The sequence below is a fragment of the Jaculus jaculus genome, chromosome 1 (assembly GCF_020740685.1).
Source record: "Jaculus jaculus isolate mJacJac1 chromosome 1, mJacJac1.mat.Y.cur, whole genome shotgun sequence".
In the NCBI taxonomy this organism is placed as follows: domain Eukaryota; kingdom Metazoa; phylum Chordata; class Mammalia; order Rodentia; family Dipodidae; genus Jaculus; species Jaculus jaculus.
Genome location: NC_059102.1, coordinates 167226654 through 167244434, shown reverse-complemented (window position 1 = coordinate 167244434; position 17781 = coordinate 167226654). Strand labels below are relative to the sequence as shown.

Genomic DNA, 17781 nt, shown 5'->3' with positions numbered 1-17781 from the left:
CTGAGTCTGGGGAGCATCCCAGGTGGGAGCTGGGACTGAGTCCAGGCAGGAGCTGCAGAGGACCTGCCTACAGGTGGGCACTGCGTGGGGGAGGCGTCAGGAGCCAAGGAGGAAATGGCAGAGCAATTTCCCGAGGAGGACGGGAGGAAGGAGGAGAGATGCTTGGCTTGGGCTCCGAGGATGCTAAGCAGACAGTGGGCTCCCAGGCCACTCCCTTTGAAAAAGGCAAAGGGGTGCGGTCCCTCCCTGTCAGGACTGGAGTGAGTTTGGGGTTCTTTGCTCCCCCTCCTCAAGACTAAGAGAATTACCCCCCGCACCCCCACTGTTATCAGCCGCTGTGCTTTCCCTTCAGGTACCCCTGCCTCCCCCTTCCCGGCTCCTGCGGCTCCCCACCCCCCAGCTGCCCTGCCGTTGCACCGCATTCCTACTTGCCCCCTGGAACCCTCTCAATTCTCAGTTGGCACCGCAGATGCCACTCCGCTTCCCTGTGCCCACAGTCTCGGCCCAAAGCGTCCTGGATTCTCTCGTCCTGGGGTCCCTCAGGACTGGCACCCTCCCGGGGCACTGCTGCTGGAAAGCCCGAGGGTACCTCTGAGGGTACTGCCGGTCTCCCGCAGGGGCAGCGGGCTCTTCGCTCCGCCACACACGTTGTCCTTGGGCGGCCGGGGTGTGTGTGTGTGGGGGGGGTAGAGGTTCTTGTGGGGACACTGCGAAGCCGGCCCCTGGCATCCAGCCTGGCAGGGTCCGGAATGCGGGGTCGGAGTCCGAGTCGCCGTCGCTAGAACCCGCAGCCCCGGGGCGGGATGGCCCTGGCGGGGGCGCAGTCCGTGCGGCTCCAGCCCACGGCAGCCTCGGGCGAGGGGCTCCGAGATGGCATCGCGAGCGGCCGCCGTCCTGCGTGCCGCTCGGCGCGGGCGCCCCAGCCCGCCAGGGGCCGCGCTTACCTGGGCTGGCCGCCTCCGGGTCCCGGTACATGGTCCCCTCGTCGCCGGCTCCCTCCGGGCTCCTCAGAGCCGCCCGCGGCCGCGCGTTGCTCCGCCGCCACTGCAGGGCATGGGGCCCGGCGACCCCCGGGGGCGGGTCCGAAGACCGGGGCCGCGCGGGCTGCACCGAGCCGCGGAGCCGGGGCCGCCCGCCAGCCCTCCCGGCCGCCCGCGGAGCACGCCGCCGCCGCCGCCGCCGAGCCGCGAGGAGCCTCCTCCCTCCGGCCTGTGCGCCGCGTGTGCGTGCCGGAGCGTGTGTGTGTGTGTGTGTGTGTGTGTGTGTGTGTGTGTACGAGGCGACGTGCGTGTGTGTGTGTGTGTGCGGTGTGTGTGTGAGCGCGTGTGTGAGCGCGCCCCGGGCACCGCCGGCGCCGCCCGCCCGCCCGCCTAGCACCTCGGCCACCGCCTCCGCCCACGCCCCCTGCCGGCCGCGCGCCGCACTGCAGCCCCGGGCCTGCCGCCGCCCGGAGCCGCCCCGAGGGCACGGCCGCCGCCCCGCGCGCCCCGCCCGTTCACGGACCCCGCCAGAGGGACCACGGAGCCCCACGGCTGGGCTCTCGGAGTCTGAGGGTCCCGCCCCACCGCGAGCCCAACCTAGCCAGTGCACCGCGGATGGCAGCAACCTGGCACGCGCAGGGTCGCCAAGCCGGCCACCTTCTCCGAGGTGCCCTCTGGATCCCTTCCGAAAGGCGTGTAGATCCAGTCCGGGTTTTCCGCCCGGTGGCCGCTCGAGGGCGTCAGCTCCGGACTCAACACCGTGGCAGCCCGGCGAAGATGGGCTGGTAGATGCCAAAACCAGGACTGGAGTTGTATTTCAATTTTAATTTTTGCCCGCGCAGGGCCTGGGTGGGCAGGTCTGGTCTTTTCTCGCGTGCGGTGGGAGGAAACAGGACTAGGACTGAGCCTGCCCACTTACTGCAGCCCTACGACAAAAGAACGCCAGACTTTCAGCTTCTTCATATGCAGGGTGCTCTTCCGAAGGTTCCCCCTACTCCCTTACCCCTCCCCCCCCCCGTTTTCTTTGACCCAGCACCTCTTTGGTAGGAATGAAATTCCTCCCCTCCCTCTCCCCCTTCCCGGCCCTTCTCCCCTCTCTGTCATCAGGGTCTCACTGTAGTCCTGGTGGACCTGGAACTCACTCTAGCCCAGGCTGGCCTGGAACTCATGGTGAACCTCCTACGTCGACCACCCAAGTGCTGGGACTAAGCTTCCTGGGGCTCTCTTGACCCACTCGGCCCCTGTTTGTTCGGTGCAGGCCAAATCAAACGGACTCCACTTCTTTCTCTATAGTCAGAACACTTTGATTCTAGCACAAGGAGGAGATAGAATCATGTCTCAGGGACTTTAAAGGCCTGGAATAAAACCATTGGTGGTATCAGGTATCAGGTTTCCTTGCCTCCCCCTCCCCTCCCTACACACCCTTTCTGCAGGGCAGGCGCTGTCCTGTACTGTGGGAGGCAGGCAGACAGGGAGGCTAAATTCTTGGATCATGAATGGTAGCATCCCCCCACCCCCATCAACGTGGTTCACCGGAAAGCCAGGCTTTCCAGCATCAAAGCCACTGAACTGGTTTTATATAGTGTGGATCATGCCAGGCCACACCTCCACCTTTCCATATGGCATTAGGTAGCCAGAACCCCCAGGGACAAAGTCTTTGTCTCAAGTCTTCCCCAACATGTGTGTGTGCGCACACACACACACACACACACACACACGCAGCCCCCATCTGGAACTTACTTAAAGGCTACCCCCCCCATGTACATTCACCTCCACCCACAGCTTTTCCTGTTAAGAAACAGATAAGGAAATTCCCCCAGAAAACCTTCTCAAAGATTGTTCCGGTGAAGAACAGATTTCCTGGGATTGAATATTCTAATTAAAAATGGAAGGAAAAAAAAAGGCATGTGTAGGTTAGAGCCTGCAATTTCCCAATGACCAGAAATCGCAGCCCTCAAACCCTATGGTCAAGGGCCATTCTGTTCTGTGGTAACCCCTATGCAGCCCTGAATCCATGATCTAGACACAGCCCACTTTGGACCCCAGCTTTTTTAGGGTCTCCACCCTTTCCTTGTTTTTCCTCCCAAACCCAACTGCCTCTCTCATTGCCCTGGAAAGAGCAAATAATGCCTCACTCTCACCCGCATCCCACCTCAGCCATCTGTGAACACAAGCGAGGAGAGGACTCCTTTCCTGAGATCCCGCCCATCAACTTGACAGCAAGGATGGGGACAGCAGGATCATCCACCACTGCAACTCAACAGGTTTTTAACTGGGCACCTGGATGCTTCCAGTCTCTCAGAGCTGATGGAGAGGATATCAGACAGACCCAGACAACCTCCTTAGGTAAAGGCCAAGCCCCTAGGGGAAACCAAGGGAGCCAAAGGCCCCAGAGCTCACAATTTAGGGAGCTGGTGAAGGACGTGGAGGAGCCTTTGGTCAGATTCCCAGACTTTTGCCAACCTCTGTGAGATTCATGAGACAGCCCTGTGTCTGTCTGTTCCTGTCCCAGAGTTTATAGCCTGTCCCTTATAAAAATAAAACTCACTTCATTCACTCCTAGCAGTCATGAGACAGCCACAGTTCCAGAACCTCAGAACAGGGCAGTTTCCCAGACATTCTAGATAAACCCATGAGGTGGCCACATGCAAACTAAGGTTTCAGGACATTGAGACTCTTGGATGGGTTTTGACTTCTTGTCTGCTTCAAGAAAGACTTTGAACATCCCTTTTGTGTGAGTCTCAGTTGCTTTGTTTAGGGGCATTGGAAAGAGGAAGGAATATAGGTTCATAGGGCTCTACCATTCATAGCTGAAATCACCTTGAGCACACAGAACCTCTGGCCTTGGTTTATTCATTCCATATAATGAAGGTGACAATACCTATTTCCTTGACGTTGTAGGATTAGAGGTGATGATACAACTAAAGCACTTAAATGATACTTGGAGCACATGATTTATTCCTGATATTGAGTGCCATTATTATTGTTTATCCTGAAGAGAGACCACATAGTCTTTTTTTTGAGACCTCATATTCTTTATTCTCGTGCTTTGCTTGTTGAGGAAGTTCTTTCAGATGTCTAACCTCAAGCCATACTGCTACATTTGAACGCTGCTCTCTCCTGCCTGAGCAACCTGAGAGCCCAGCCAGCTGGGAGTTCCTGCCTCTTGAGCACTCAGAACCAATGGGCAGAGGCAGGAAATGGAGAGCACGGGTCTTTAGAGAAAGGACCTGAGGAGGATCAGAATCACTGCCCTAGCCCTAAGACCTCTTGTAGGGAAGGGCCTGGACCTCTGGCATTCTGTTTCCCCTTCCAGCCCCCATAGAGGTGGCCCCTGCCAGAGAGGCCTTCTCATTCCATGACGCTGTGGGGCCCTGTGCCCTGGGTTCCATGACGTGGCAGGAAGCATTCGCAGCACCTGGCTCCCCAAGGACTGGCACGCTACAAGCCGTGGACCCCTCAGGCCTGTTTTCCATCTGGTGCTGTCATCTGAGTCAGGTGTCCTGGGTTGGTTGCAGGGAGGGATGTTCTGTCTCTCAGGAGCAGAAGCCAGGCCTCTACTTTCCCAAATAGGGCCCCTGAGGCCACCAGACTGTGTTGCTAGGTCACAGCAAGGAGGCAGTGCTCCTGGGTACCCCAGCCTCTCCCCAGTATGGTCTCCACACCGCTGTCTCCCCACAGCTCCTGTCCCCTCACCCCGCCCACTGCGCTGCAGGATGAATTATTAATAAAAATGCTGAGAAAGCTGTTTGTGCCAGTGCATGTGACAGAACAAACACACCTCTCTCCTTGCTGCCATCTCTGTGGCAAGAGGCTCAGGCTGAGCATCAACCTGACCCAGGAGGACAGGCAGAGAGCAGCTAGCCAGGCCATGCCAGAGTCCACAGATGTGCCAAGCCTAAAGCATATACTACGTTGCCATCCTGTCTCTGTAGCATCCCTCTCTCACAAGCTGCCCCTTCCTCTCTGCAGAGGCTCGGAGTCTGTAGAAAGATAAAAGCATACAATTAGGGATGCTAGTCACACATGGTGGCCTGTGTCTATAATCCCAACACTTGCGAAGGTGGAAGCAAGAGGATCCGGAGCTCAAGACAATTCTGAGCTGCAAGAGACCCTGTCTCCAAAACAAACAGGCCGTGGAGTTGGTTTAATGGGTAAAGTGCTTGCCACAGAAGCATGAGGACCTGAGTTCAGATCCCCAGAACCCGTGTAAAAAAGCCAGGCATGGTAGTACATGCCTGTGGTCCCAGCACCAGGGAGGCAGACAGAGAGGATTCCTAAGGCTTGCTGGCTAGCTAGTCTAGTTCAATCAGTGAGCTCTGGGTTCATTGTGAGAACTTGTCTCAAAATATAAGGTGGTGACTGAGAAAAGCATTCAAAGTTGCCCTCTGGTCTCCATAATTGTGCACTGGCAGGTACGAGCACACACACACACACACACACACACACACACACACACACACACAAGCAAACAACTAGACATCATTACCCCTCAAGGGATAGGACAGAAAGGGCCCTGAAGGCAACTGCAGCCATCTCCAGGTTTGTTTCATCAAGTGGAGGTGACACGAGAACTTGTGGATTAACTCTTTCTCTAGACCCAGGAACCACCAAATCTCATGACTGGTCCTCAAGAGCCAGGGTGTGTGGCACTACCATGAGGAGGAGAATCCTAGGCCTGTGTTCTGGTGCCGCCCCTTTGTCTCTGCCTGTCTAGCATGGGCCTCTTACTTGACATCTTTAGATGTATGGATGTTTTCTCATCCATATAGTTAGGAAAATAAATGTATTACACACATATGAAAATATAGCGGTAGGTGTCGTTCCTGGCTCCTTGGGGGTGACTCCAAGGCATCAAGGGCTATAATCCAGGCTGACCTTCCAGGTGTCTCAGACCCTGTTGCAGGCTAGAAACATTCTCTTGCCAGAAACTCCACCCCCACGCCTGCCCTCCCACCTCCATTCTCCCTGTAGCCTGCTCCCCATCCTGATTCCATCAGTCTCTCCTCTATGGTCACCATGATACCCCACATGCTTGGCTGGGCCCTGATAGCATTCCACCGTCCCCAAAGATGGTTAATCTTTATTGTCCACCTGAGAGTGTCTGAAATCAGTTAGGAGACAAATCTTGGGGCATGTCTGTGAGGCAGTTTCTAGCTTAGGTTAATGGAGGTGAGAAGACCCACCCTAAATGTGAGTGGCCCCTTTCCATGGGCTGGGGTCCCTGACTGAGTAGCAAACATGAGAGCTAGACAAGTGTCACTCTTCCTCCCTCTTACTGACTGGCCGAGGACCCACTGCAACCAGCTGCTTCGAGCCTTCCCTGCCATCGACAGTAACCTCAAACTGTAAGCAAAAATAAACCCTTTCTTTTTAAAACTGCTTTTGTCTGGTGTTTGTTGTAGCAACAAGTAACCAATACAGCTGGTGTCCCTTCTTCTAGCCAGGCCCTCCAGGTACAACTGCTGCATCCATCAGAAGGGGGCCTCAGCTCTTGGGACGCTCTGGGACTGGGACGCCTGAGACCTTGTAGATGCTCCTTGTCTTGCTAATGCCAGGCTTAGGGACCTTAGGTAAGTCCCACAATTCTTCTGAGGCTCCATTTACCACTCTCTGGCCATAGGAATGTTGTTTACAACCTTGACTGTGTCTCAGGCCCTTTGGGGGACATCTCTCCTCCCTAGAAAAATGCTGATACAACATATTGTCTATCATTGAGGGTGTGTTCTACAGGTTCAAAAAAAAAAAAATCTCCCTGGTCCCAAAGGCCTAAGGTAGGTGGCTTCCAACTCTAACAGTCTGAACCCAGTCTTCTGTCCTTGCTCTCCCCAAAGTGACTCTGGGTCATGAGGGAGGTGGGCTAGGGAGTCTTTCTCTGCCATTTTCCCCTCCTGCCTCCACGATTCCTTCCCCCAGCACTGTTGTGGCCAGAGCCAGCCTGTCTGCAGCTCAGACTGGTGTTTTAATCCTTCTTGGAACCCATTGAACTGGCTTCACCTGCCTTTCAAGGTATTTAAAGGTTCTTTGACCAAATGCTTTTTGATCCTCCACTGATGGGAACCAAGCAGAGACTCTTTCACCAGCTGCCCCCCTTTCCCCCTCCCCATGTGATTAGCCTCTAAGAGCTCTTTTTGATATTGCAGAAACTTTCTGTGGTTTGTTCAAAGCCCTAACCCTTGCCACCACCTCCCCCAGAGACTTAAGCCGGTCAGCTCGTCTCCATCTCCCATCCCCAGCAATGACCTAGTTAATGGGGGCCTCCCAGTGTCGGCTGACTCCCACCGGGTCTGGCTGGGATCCCAGTTCTAGCCCATCTGGAAGACAGCCATGGAGTCTCCCACCAGGTCTAGGTAGGATGGGATGGGGGTTAGTGTCCCTACACTATGCTTCTGTTTCCCAAGCAGCCAAGAAGACATAGATAGGCCAGCAGGCCCATTGGATCTATGGACCCATGACCGTGTTACAGTAACCAAGGTCCATTAGCTTGATGCTGAGAGGGGAAACTGAGACTTGAGAGGTTCCAGATTCAAGGTTCCATGTGTGAGGAGCCAGAACCAACCTTTTTTTTTTTAGATGGGATCTCAAGTATTCCAGGCTAGTGTTGAACACACTATGTAGCTGATGATGGCCTTCAACTTCTGATCTTCTTGCCACCACCTCCCAAGTGCTGGGATGGCAGGGGTGAGCCACCAAACTCAGGTTATGTAACTACTGAGGATGGGTGGATGATAGGCAAGGACTCTACCAACTGAGCTACACTCCTCAGACAGGACCTTCACTTGCCTGCTCAGCCCGTCTTGATCTACCTCTAAGGCTGTGCAGGATGCACCTCTGGGGTGGGCCCAGCTGCAGATTGCTGTGGACCTAGGGCTTCTGCTTCTAAGGTGGAAATCCCCACTTGGGCTCCCAGCTGCCACCTCCCGACAGGTGGCAGAGCCCCCATCCACCTACTGGACTTGAAGCTAGGAACGCAGGCAGAGTCCAGGTCCTGCAGGCAAGTGAAGAGGATGTGCTTGCACATGCCCTGGGACATGGGGGCGGGGGGCAGGGAGGGGGCAACTGCAGAACCCACATGGGCTGGCAGGTTGCTTTAGACCAGAAAGGACACAGTTGCTCCTTCCAGGAACAGAAAACCCATGTATAGAACCGAGAGCCAAGGCCCACTAGACGGAGCTCCAAGCTTTGAGCCAAGGCCATAAATGTCCTAACTGAAGTTGAAGAGCGTAAGTGTGTGTGTGTGGGGGGGGGGTGCAGGGTTCTGGTCCCTCTGCAGTTGACAGGATGATCAGTTCGGGCAGATTTGATGTCCTACTTCTACCACCCCTGCCTCTGGGTTCTTGAAGATGTCAGGAAGGGCCCCCAGCACTCCAGGAGGGAGGTGAGTGCAGATCACTTAGGAACCTCCTCCACAAAGGCCTCCAGAGGGGCTACTGGGCACTTTGACTCTGCCATACCCACTGTAATAAGCATAATAGCAGCAGCCAGCATTTATTGAGCTCTGAGGGCTTGCCTGGCCTGAGTGCCAAGTGCATAAAACACATTATCCCACTCAACTGTCACAGCAACCTGTGAAAAGAAGATCCTGTCATGATCCTTTTAGGAAGGTGAGGAGCCTGAGCAAGTGAAGTGGTATGGACCACCTGAGGTCAAGCCAGAAGGGCGGGGGGGGGCTGCCCTGCTTGTGACTCCCTGGAGCGTTCAAGAAGGCTGGGCAGGCTCTGGATGGTTCCTCAACCACTTGCAGTCCTGCCCATGGAGGTGAGATGGAGCAGAGGTGCATAATGGTGAGGAAGGAGGGAAAAAAAGGGGGGGGGGGCACTCCTACCCACCTCTCTGAGTGCGCCACTGCCTCTTGGGTTCCCTATCTTCCTGCTCCCATTTGTCCCAACTGTGGGTGGCCCCCAAGGCTCTGTCCTCAGCCTTCATCTTCCTTTGCTCTTCTCTTGTGATCTCATTCACTCCCACGGCCTCAGCAACTGCTTCTGCCCAACTTCCAGCCCCATCTCTGGGGCAATTGACCTCCCTCCTGAGCCCGACATCTGCGTTCTTAATGAAGCATCACTGCCTAGGTGGAGTGAACTCATTCCCTTCCTGGAGAAAGCAGCCCCTCCAGATGACAGCCACCCACCCAGGAAGGCCTCATTAACTCTCCCAAGCCCCAGATCTGTTTTGCAGATTCTCGAGCCCTCTTCCTCCTCATCCAGGCAGATCCCTTGCTCTGCATAGCTTCTCACAACGTAGCTCCGACTCTGTGCCCTCAAGTCAAAGTCGCAGTCTTTCATGAGACACCTCAGCCATGGCTCCTCACCTACCTCCTCCTCTTGTCCCTCCCACCCAGTGTCCTTTCCTCCTCTGTGACTTTCTGGGCCAAGATCTGATCAAGCCCCTTGTTCCCAGCCCCCAGGGACCTTCAGTGGCCCCCTACTACCACTGGGGTCAGGCACCTCCCTTGTGTGCTCAGTGCCCCACCTTTAGCTAAAACCTGTTTCTGAGTTTTTACCTAAGGTTCCCATCCTTTGAAACCCATCTGACAAGTACTATTTCAGGGAGCCAACCTGATTGTCCCAGGGGAGTCAGAATTCTCTCATTCTGTAGCCCAAATGTTCTCCATCAGTGCCTCTCAGTGGAATGGCTTAATGCATCTCTCCAATCCCACAGTGCACTGGGAGATCCTACTTTATTTTTGGGAGGACAGGGTCTCTTAACGGCCTGAGTGCACCAACAAGGTAAACTGGCTGGTCAGTGAACTCCATGGGTCCACTTCTCTCTGCCTCCCCAGCACTGTGATTACAAGTGCCTGCCACCACACCTGGCTTAAAAGACATATGTGTGTGTGTGTGTTGGAGGGGGGGGTGCACCAAGGTCTCTTGTTGCTGCCAGAAAACACCAGACACATGCCACATTGTGTGTCTGGCTTTACATGGGTTCTGGAGACCCAAATCCATTCTGGCAGGCTTTGCAAGCAATAAATGCTCTGATCTACTTCTTAACTATCTTCCCAGCCCACTTTTTAAAAAAAAATTATTTTTAAGACAGACTGATTACTATGGGGAGAGGATATGATGGAGAATGAAATTTCAAAGGGGAAAGGGGGGAGGGAGGGTATTACCATGGGATATTTTTTATAATCATGGAAAATGTTAATAAAAATTGAGAAAAAATATTTTATTTTTATTTATTTATGTATTTATTTATGTATTTATTTATTTATTTATTTGACACAGAAAGAGAAAGAGAGAGAGAGAGAGAATGGGCATATCAGTGCCTCCAGCCATCACAGACAAACTCCAGACTCGTGTGCCCCCTTGTGCATCTGGCTAACGTGGGTCCTGGGGAATCGAACCTGGGTCCTTTGGCTTTGCAGGGAAATACCTTAACCTCCAAGCCATCCCTCCAGCCCCACTTTTTTTTTTTAATGTACGTACTGAGGATTGAACTCAGGTACTCATGCTTGGAAGGCAAGCACTTTACTAACTGAGCTACCTTTCTAATCAGATATTTATTTTATATTTAATTTTTTATTTTTATTTATTTGAGAGCAACAGACAGAGAGAGAGAGAAAGAGAAAGTGAGAGAAAGAGAGAGGGAGGGAGAGAGAGAGGGAGGGAGAGAATGGGTGTGCTAGGGCCTCCAGCCACTGCAAACAAACTCCAGATGCATATGCCACCTTGTGCATCTGGCTTACATGGGTACTGGTAAATCAAGCCTTGAACCAGGGTCCTTAGGCTTCACAGGCAAAGTCTTAACCACTAAGCCACCTCTCCAGTCCTTATTTTATTTTTTTAAATTTTTATTTATTTATTTGAGAGAGAGAGAGAGAGAGAGAGAAATGCAGATAGAGAATGGGCACGCCAGGGCCTCTAGCCACTAAAAACAAACTCCAGAAACATGCACCACCTTGTGCATCTAGCTTATGTGGGTAGTGGGGAATTGAACCTGGGTCCTTAGGCTTTTCAGGCAAGCTCCTTAACTTCTCAGCCATCTCTCAAGCCCCAGATTTTATTTTTTAATATTTTATTTATTTATTTATTTATTTGGCAGAGAAAGAGGGAGGGATAGAGAATGGGTGCACCAGGGCCTCCAGCCACTGCAGACGACCTCCAGATGTGTGTGCTCCCTTTTGCATCTGGCTAACATGGGTCCTGGGGAATCGAACCTGGGTCCGTTGACTTTGCAGGCAGGCACCTTAACCGCTAAGCCATCCCTCAAGCCCCCAGAATTAATTTTTAAAAATTATTTATTTATTTATTTGGGAGCGACAGACACAGAGAGAAAGACAGATAGAGGGAGAGAGAGAGAGAGAATGGGCGCACCAGGGCTTCCAGCCACTGCAAACGAACTCCAGACGCGTGCGCCCCTTGTGCATCTGGCTAACGTGGGACCTGGGGAACCGAGCCTTGAACCGGGGTCGTTAGGCTTCACAGGCAAGCGCTTAACCGCTAAGCCATCTCTCCAGCCCCAGAATTAATTTTTTGAGACAGGGTGTCACTATGCAGTGGAGGGTGATCTTGAACTCCTACTGCCCCTGCCCCATCCTCTTAGTTCTGGGATTACAGATATGTACCATCACACCTGGCTCTGAGAGTTTTTGTTTTAAGTATTTTTATTTATTTCAGAGAGACAGAAAGAATGGGCATGCCAGAGTCTCCTACCACTACATATAAACTCCAGATGAATGTGTGGTTTTGTACATCTGGATTTATGTGCATAGTATGAAATTGAACCTGGGCTGTGAGGCTTTGCAAACAAGTGCCTTTAACCACTGAGCAATCTTTCCAGCCCTGAGAGTTCTTTCTTTTTGTTTTTTGTTTTTTGTTTTTGAGGTAGGTCTCACTCTAGTCCTGGCTGGCCTGGAATTCACTATGTAGTCTCAAGATGGCCTTGAACTCATGGCAATCCTCCTACCTGTGCCTCCCGAGTGCTGGGATTAAAGGCATGTGCCACCATGCCTGGCTAAGAGGTTTTTTTTTTTTTTTTGAGGAAAGCCCAACAGGCTGACCTTTTTTTATGAGAGAGAGTGAGAAAAGAGAAAGAAAGAGAGAGAGAGAGAATTGGCATATCAGGGTGTCAGCCACTGTAATTGAACTCCAGATGGGTGTACCACCTTGTGTGCATGTGGAACCTAGTACACTCTAGCCATTAAAAACAAACTCCAGAAAAATGCACCCCTTGTGCATCTAGCTTATGTGGGTAGTGGGGAATCGAACTTGGATCCTTAGGCCTTTCAGGCAAGCACCTTAATTTCTAAGCCATCTTTCAAGCCCCAGATTTTATTTTTTTAATATTTTTAATACTTATGCATCACCTTGTGCATCTGGCTTATGTAGGATCTGAGGAGTCGAATATGGATCCTTAGGCTTTGCAAGCAAATGCCTTAATCGCTAAGCCATCGCTCTACCCCCCGAGAGTTCTTTAAGCACAAGAATTACTAAGGTAGATGGAGGTGTACAGTGGAAGTAGGGCAGTGATGGCTCCTGGGCAAATATTTTCATTTCAGCAGCCTCCCAAATGCCAAGCTCTGGCCTAGTCATGGTGGAGTACGTAAGCTTGCATAAGACAGACTGAGCTTTACCCTCCAGGATGGAACGGCGCAAAGTGCACAAACACAGGTATGAACCAAGTCCTTTGGGATCATAGAAGACAAAACAATGACTTTAGCCCTAGGGAAATCTAGAAGCTTCTTAAATGCCCAGTATCTTGCATCAAGCATGAGCCTCATAAATCTTTGCTGAATTAAGTGGGCCTGGGGAAGAAAGGGAACATAATTGGCACTGGAGGGGAGCAGGAGGCTTATGGTAGACATGACATTTTCATAACTACATCACAAAGTGGCCCTGTCATCCACCGCAGAGGGACAAATGAGATCATAAGATGTGCACTACTCTGAACTCTTGGGAAGAAAGGAACTATATAAATATATTGATATTATTAGACTGTCCCCATCGGGCCAGATAAGTCTTTCTATCCATGAAGCTTCACATTACCCCCACCTTGGGAAAACTATCCACGCTCTGCAGCAGCTCATTTCTCTCTCTCTCTCTCTCTGGACCTCAGTTTCTCCCCTTGCATAAAGATGTGATCCTGAGGATCTGTGGGCCACTGGTGAGATAGTTCCTGGGGCAGTGTTTTGATCAGGGCACACCCTGTATTCTCTCCTACTTATCACACTTTGGGCCAAAGTGAGATGTTAATACAATGTCACAAAGGCCACTCCCTGTCCTACTTGTCTTTTTGGTCAAACAAGACTATGAAGACTTTTCAGCAGTAAGTTCCCCTGTAAACCATGGAACACAGTTTGGAGCATGTTTTCTAGAAAAGACCACTGAGTGGACCTCTTTCCTCAGTGTTAGATCCTATGCCTGCATTCCCCTGGGATGTTCCTCTCCTAATTCTCATAGGTCTTGGGGTACCAGGTGCCCTGGGTGAAAGGGTAGGCCTTGCAGTGGAGGAGATGCTTCTGCCTGTACCCACTCCTTGAACTTGGCCAATGTTATCACCACCCTCAATTCTATAAAGCAGAGGCCTCGGCTATGTCCTTACTTCCTCTGTTTTCTTTTACACATTTCATTGGTGATGTATTACTTACTTTTGCGTCACTGTGGACAAGATACTGGGCAGAAACAAGTTCAGGAGGAAAAGCTGATTTGGGCTCATGGTTTCAGAGGATTTCAGTCATTGTAGCAGGGAAGGTATGGCATAGCATTTGCATCTGGGACAGTGGGAGTGTGATGAGCTCTTCACATAACATTGGACCAGGAAACAGAGAACAGCTGGAACTAGAGAGCGGGCTACAAACTTTGAAAACTCACTCCGTACAAGTACTGCTGGGCACATGTGCTGAAAGGTCATTGATTGCTCCAACAGAAGCCCAGTGAACATGGTTGTGGGAGGGGAAAGAGGAAAGAAAGCCAGTCAGATGTGAATTACCTGTTGTAATAAACATGTTAAAACAAACAAGAACACAACTCACTCCTAGTGAGTTTCACCAGCTAGGTCCCACCTGTGGAAGGTGCCATAGCCCTTCACAGTGCCGTCACCACTTGGGGAATAGGCATTCAAAACATGAGCCTGTGGGGACATTTCCTATTCAAATTGCAGTGGTGATAAGTCCTGCCCTTCTCCACTGTCCTTTAGTCCTTCCCAGCCTCTTAATGCCCTAACCTCCTGCCTTGGACCCAGGGGCTTGCTTCCTGGCTCCTGGTCAGCTTCCAGCCTGGCTCCCTTCCCATGGGCTCCTCATGGGTACCACAGCAGGCATGGCGCCATGCTGGTCTTCAGCTCAGAACCCTTCTATGGGTTCTCTTTGCTCCTAGACAGAATCTCAGGTCCCCTCTATGACCTGAACAGAGCAGTGACATAATCTTTGACAGGGTTATGAAATAACTTTCCAAATGGGCATGGGCATGTGGCTCAGATGTTAGAGTGTTTGTTTAGTATTCATGAAGCTCTGGGTCCAATCCCCATCACCTCATATACCCACGTATAATGCAATCTCAGCAATGGAGACAGGAGAATCAGAAGGTCAAGGTCAGCCTTGAGTATAAAGTGGCTTGGAGATACATGAAACCCTGTCTCATAAAAGTGTGTGTGTGTGTGTGTGTGTGTGTGTGTGTGTCTGTCTGTCTGGAGAAATGGCTTAGTGGTTAGGGCACTTGCCTTCAAAGTCTAATGACCCAGATTTGATTCCCCAGTACCCACATAAAGCCAGATTTGTTTGCAGCAGATAGAGGCCATGGTGTGCCCATTCTCTCTCTCTCTCTCTCTCTCTCTCTCTCTCTCTCTCGCCTTGAAAATAAATAAATAATAGTTTAAAAAAAGCTTTCCTAAAGATAGTGCTGTGGGGGAGTGTGTACATTTCAGTAGGCACAAATGTAGGCACCCATGATTGTATCTGGGTGGGAAGAATCAGAAACTTGATATGACAGGAGCCTGGGGAAAGGAATGTATCCTTGGATATATCAGGCATACCACTGTTTTCCAGGCGCTATTCTCATGCTGGAGATGCAGCAGGATCCAAAACCAAGTTCTCTGCCCTTGCTGAGCTCGCATGCTAGCAGGGGAGAGCTCGCCCAGGAGACAGGCAGGCAGCAACAAAGGACGCACTGTAGCAAAGGCTACAAGACAGGAGTCCACAGGAGTGAGAGGTTGGGCTGGGAGAAGCAAGGGCTGTCTGCAAAGCAACACAGAAATGGGTGGACAAGGCATTCCTCACTGAGCAGGTGACATCTGAGTAGACCTGAGGGAGGGGAGGGATTTGGCCCTATAGTCCTGTGGGAAATGGTGGACTGGGCACAGAGATCAGGTGGGCAAAGAGTCCAAGCTGAGACTGTGACTGGAGGCACCTGTGGTACCAAAGAGATTTTGGGGCTGCAGTCAGGAGAGACAGAAGAAGAGAGAGGAAGAGAGGTAAGGGGGACAGTGGGGAAGGCTTGTCACGACAAGGAGCTTGGGAGACAGAAAGCCACAGGGTGTTTTGTGAGGAGCAAGGAAGGACAGGAGCTGACTTCCATGTAAAAGAGCCGCTGTGGCTACATCTGAAGCTGAGGGAGTGCAGGGAACCAAGGGGGTGCTGTGGGGATAATCTGGGTGAGAAAGGATGGTGGTCGGTGCCTGGGGGAGGCGGATTGTGGATCTATTTTGGAGTCAGAACTGACAGGGTTTCCTGATGGGTTGGATGTGGGTTGTAACAAGAAGGAAGGAGGTGAGATAGCCTGGAAAGTTTTGGCCTGAGCAGTGGCAGGATGGGATTGCCAATGGCTGACAGGAAAAGTTCCTGTTCCAGCCACTCTCCTTTCCAATCCTTTTTCACTATCACCCACTCTCAGGAGACTTTTAAAACTTTTCTCCAAGGTGTCCCTTGCTATAGGATTTTAGTACCAAAGTTATTGCTCAAACATGTTGATGTGCTTTGACCAGCCACAAGCCATTGCAATAGTTAAGATGATTTTGCTCCCTAAGAATCCATTTTTGTACTTTTGAGGAAGACAGCATCCCATGGAGGACAGACTTGATAGAACAAGTTGAAGGAGGGAAACTCGAGCTCAGCTTTTCCCACCCTGGATTTGAGTTGTCTTTCACAGAGAGACATCACATAGATGAATGAACACTTGAAGCTAGAGCTATGGATTTGAGAGCCACCAGCACATAATCTAATGCCATTTAAAGCCATGAGAACAGAGAGCTCACCAGGAGAGTGAATGGACAAAAAACCAATACACTTGGGGTATCTAGCGTTGTCTTGGAAAAGAGAAAGAACCGGCAAAAAACTTAGAAGGAATATCCAGAAGTGAGAAGGGAAGAGAAGGAGAGAGGAGGGGGAGGAAGAGCAGGAAGAGAAGGGAAGGGAAGAAGGGAAAAGCCAAGTAGAGCAGAAGACTCCGGGGAGCACAGGGGAAGCGGTGTGGGAGGTGGGGCAGGAAGGCTACATTGTGCCAAGTGTTGCCAGAAAGTAAGAAGCAAGAAGGTGGCCACCGACCATCGAAGGAGCCATGCGGAGGCCTACGCAAATCTTCATGGGGCCATCTTTGGTAAAGTGGCGGGACAAAAGCCAGACTGGAGAGCAGGAGCTGAGCGTGGTGGCGCACTGCTTTTATCCCAACACGCAGGATGCAGAGGAGAGAGAGAGAATGAGAGAGAGAATGAGAGAGAGAGAAGATGTGGTAAGAGCTGACAGAGATAACTAGGGGAAGAGGGACATGGGCAGTGGCCGGCAGAGGAAGAGCCAGAATCCAGAACAGGTTGAGTGAAGTGGGAGGAAAAACAGTTTGTTCACTGACAGGATGGGGGTGATGGGTGGAGAGGGAGGAACAGGTGATGTGGGATGACTTGCTGGAACAATGTCCTTGAGCCGAGCAGAGCAGAGGGGCTGGGCTCTGTGTGTGAGTGTGGAGGAGCTTGGGTAGTCATCTCTTCCAGGAGTCAGGAGGAGAATGTGGGGGAGCACCGTGCCTACTCACATCTTGAAGTACTTCTGAGAGACTGAGTCGTCTTCAGGGAGTGGGAAACAAGGTCAACCTCTGCGTGAGTAGCAGGCGGGGAGGGGAGACGGTGGTGAAAGGAAGGAGAGAGGGAGCGAGGATTGGTAGCGGGCGTCCCAGGACCAAGCTTGCTGCCCACCTCCAAGTCTAGGACTTGCTAACTGCTGACGGCTCACTACCCTGGCTTCTTTTGGAGAGGGTCTTTTCTTTTTCACATCCTAGTGACTGGCAAGGGCTCTGCAGTGAGGCAGCCAGCATAGGAATTCCCCCATGTTCCTTACTTGCTATGGAACCTGGCACTTTTTAAAAAAATGCCCCCATGCCCGAGTTGTCGTCTGTGAAGTGAAGCAGTGGACGCACTGTGGTGTTGGTCTTTTGCACCTGGCCTCTACATGCTGAGTACTCTGAAGAAAAGGAGGGTGTCACTCCTCCCCCACTTCCAGTTCTCAACTCTACCAAGTGATCTGAGACTCCCTAAAAGGCTCTGGATGTGGCGGGGGCGGGGGGAGGCAGTGCCCCCGGGGACAGACCCGCCAGCACAGCCCAGAGCAGCCCCTTATCTAACACAAGGATGGGGCCACACCAGTGATTTTCAGTAGCGTTCACAGAGCATGGATAATGATGTTTCTTTCCCTTGGCTGTAGCCTCAGACTTCCTTCTCAGCCTAGCCCTTCCTGTTTTCCCTCCCTGACTGCTCGAGGTCATTTCCTCTGTGGGGTCAGGATGGGTAAGCACAGAGCTTTCTAAACTCATAACCTCCAGGACTAGACTTTTTTTTTTTAATATTTTTATTTATTTGTTTGTTTGACAGAGAAACAAAGACA

At 51.8% G+C, this 17781-nt stretch overlaps 1 protein-coding gene across 6 annotated transcripts in view; it reads right to left on the bottom strand.

Moving 5' to 3' along the window:
- Syt7 (synaptotagmin 7) overlaps window positions 1-1012 on the bottom strand; it is a 64054-nt gene extending 63042 nt beyond the window's left edge. For all 6 annotated transcript variants that reach the window (XM_045141695.1, XM_045141696.1, XM_045141698.1 and 3 more), the window contains exon 1: window positions 945-1012. In XM_045141695.1, coding sequence (XP_044997630.1) covers window positions 945-975 — 31 coding nt within the window. In that variant the 5' untranslated portion in view covers window positions 976-1012. The remainder of the gene's footprint in view (window positions 1-944) is intronic.
- Between the last annotated feature and the right edge of the window lie 16769 nt (window positions 1013-17781).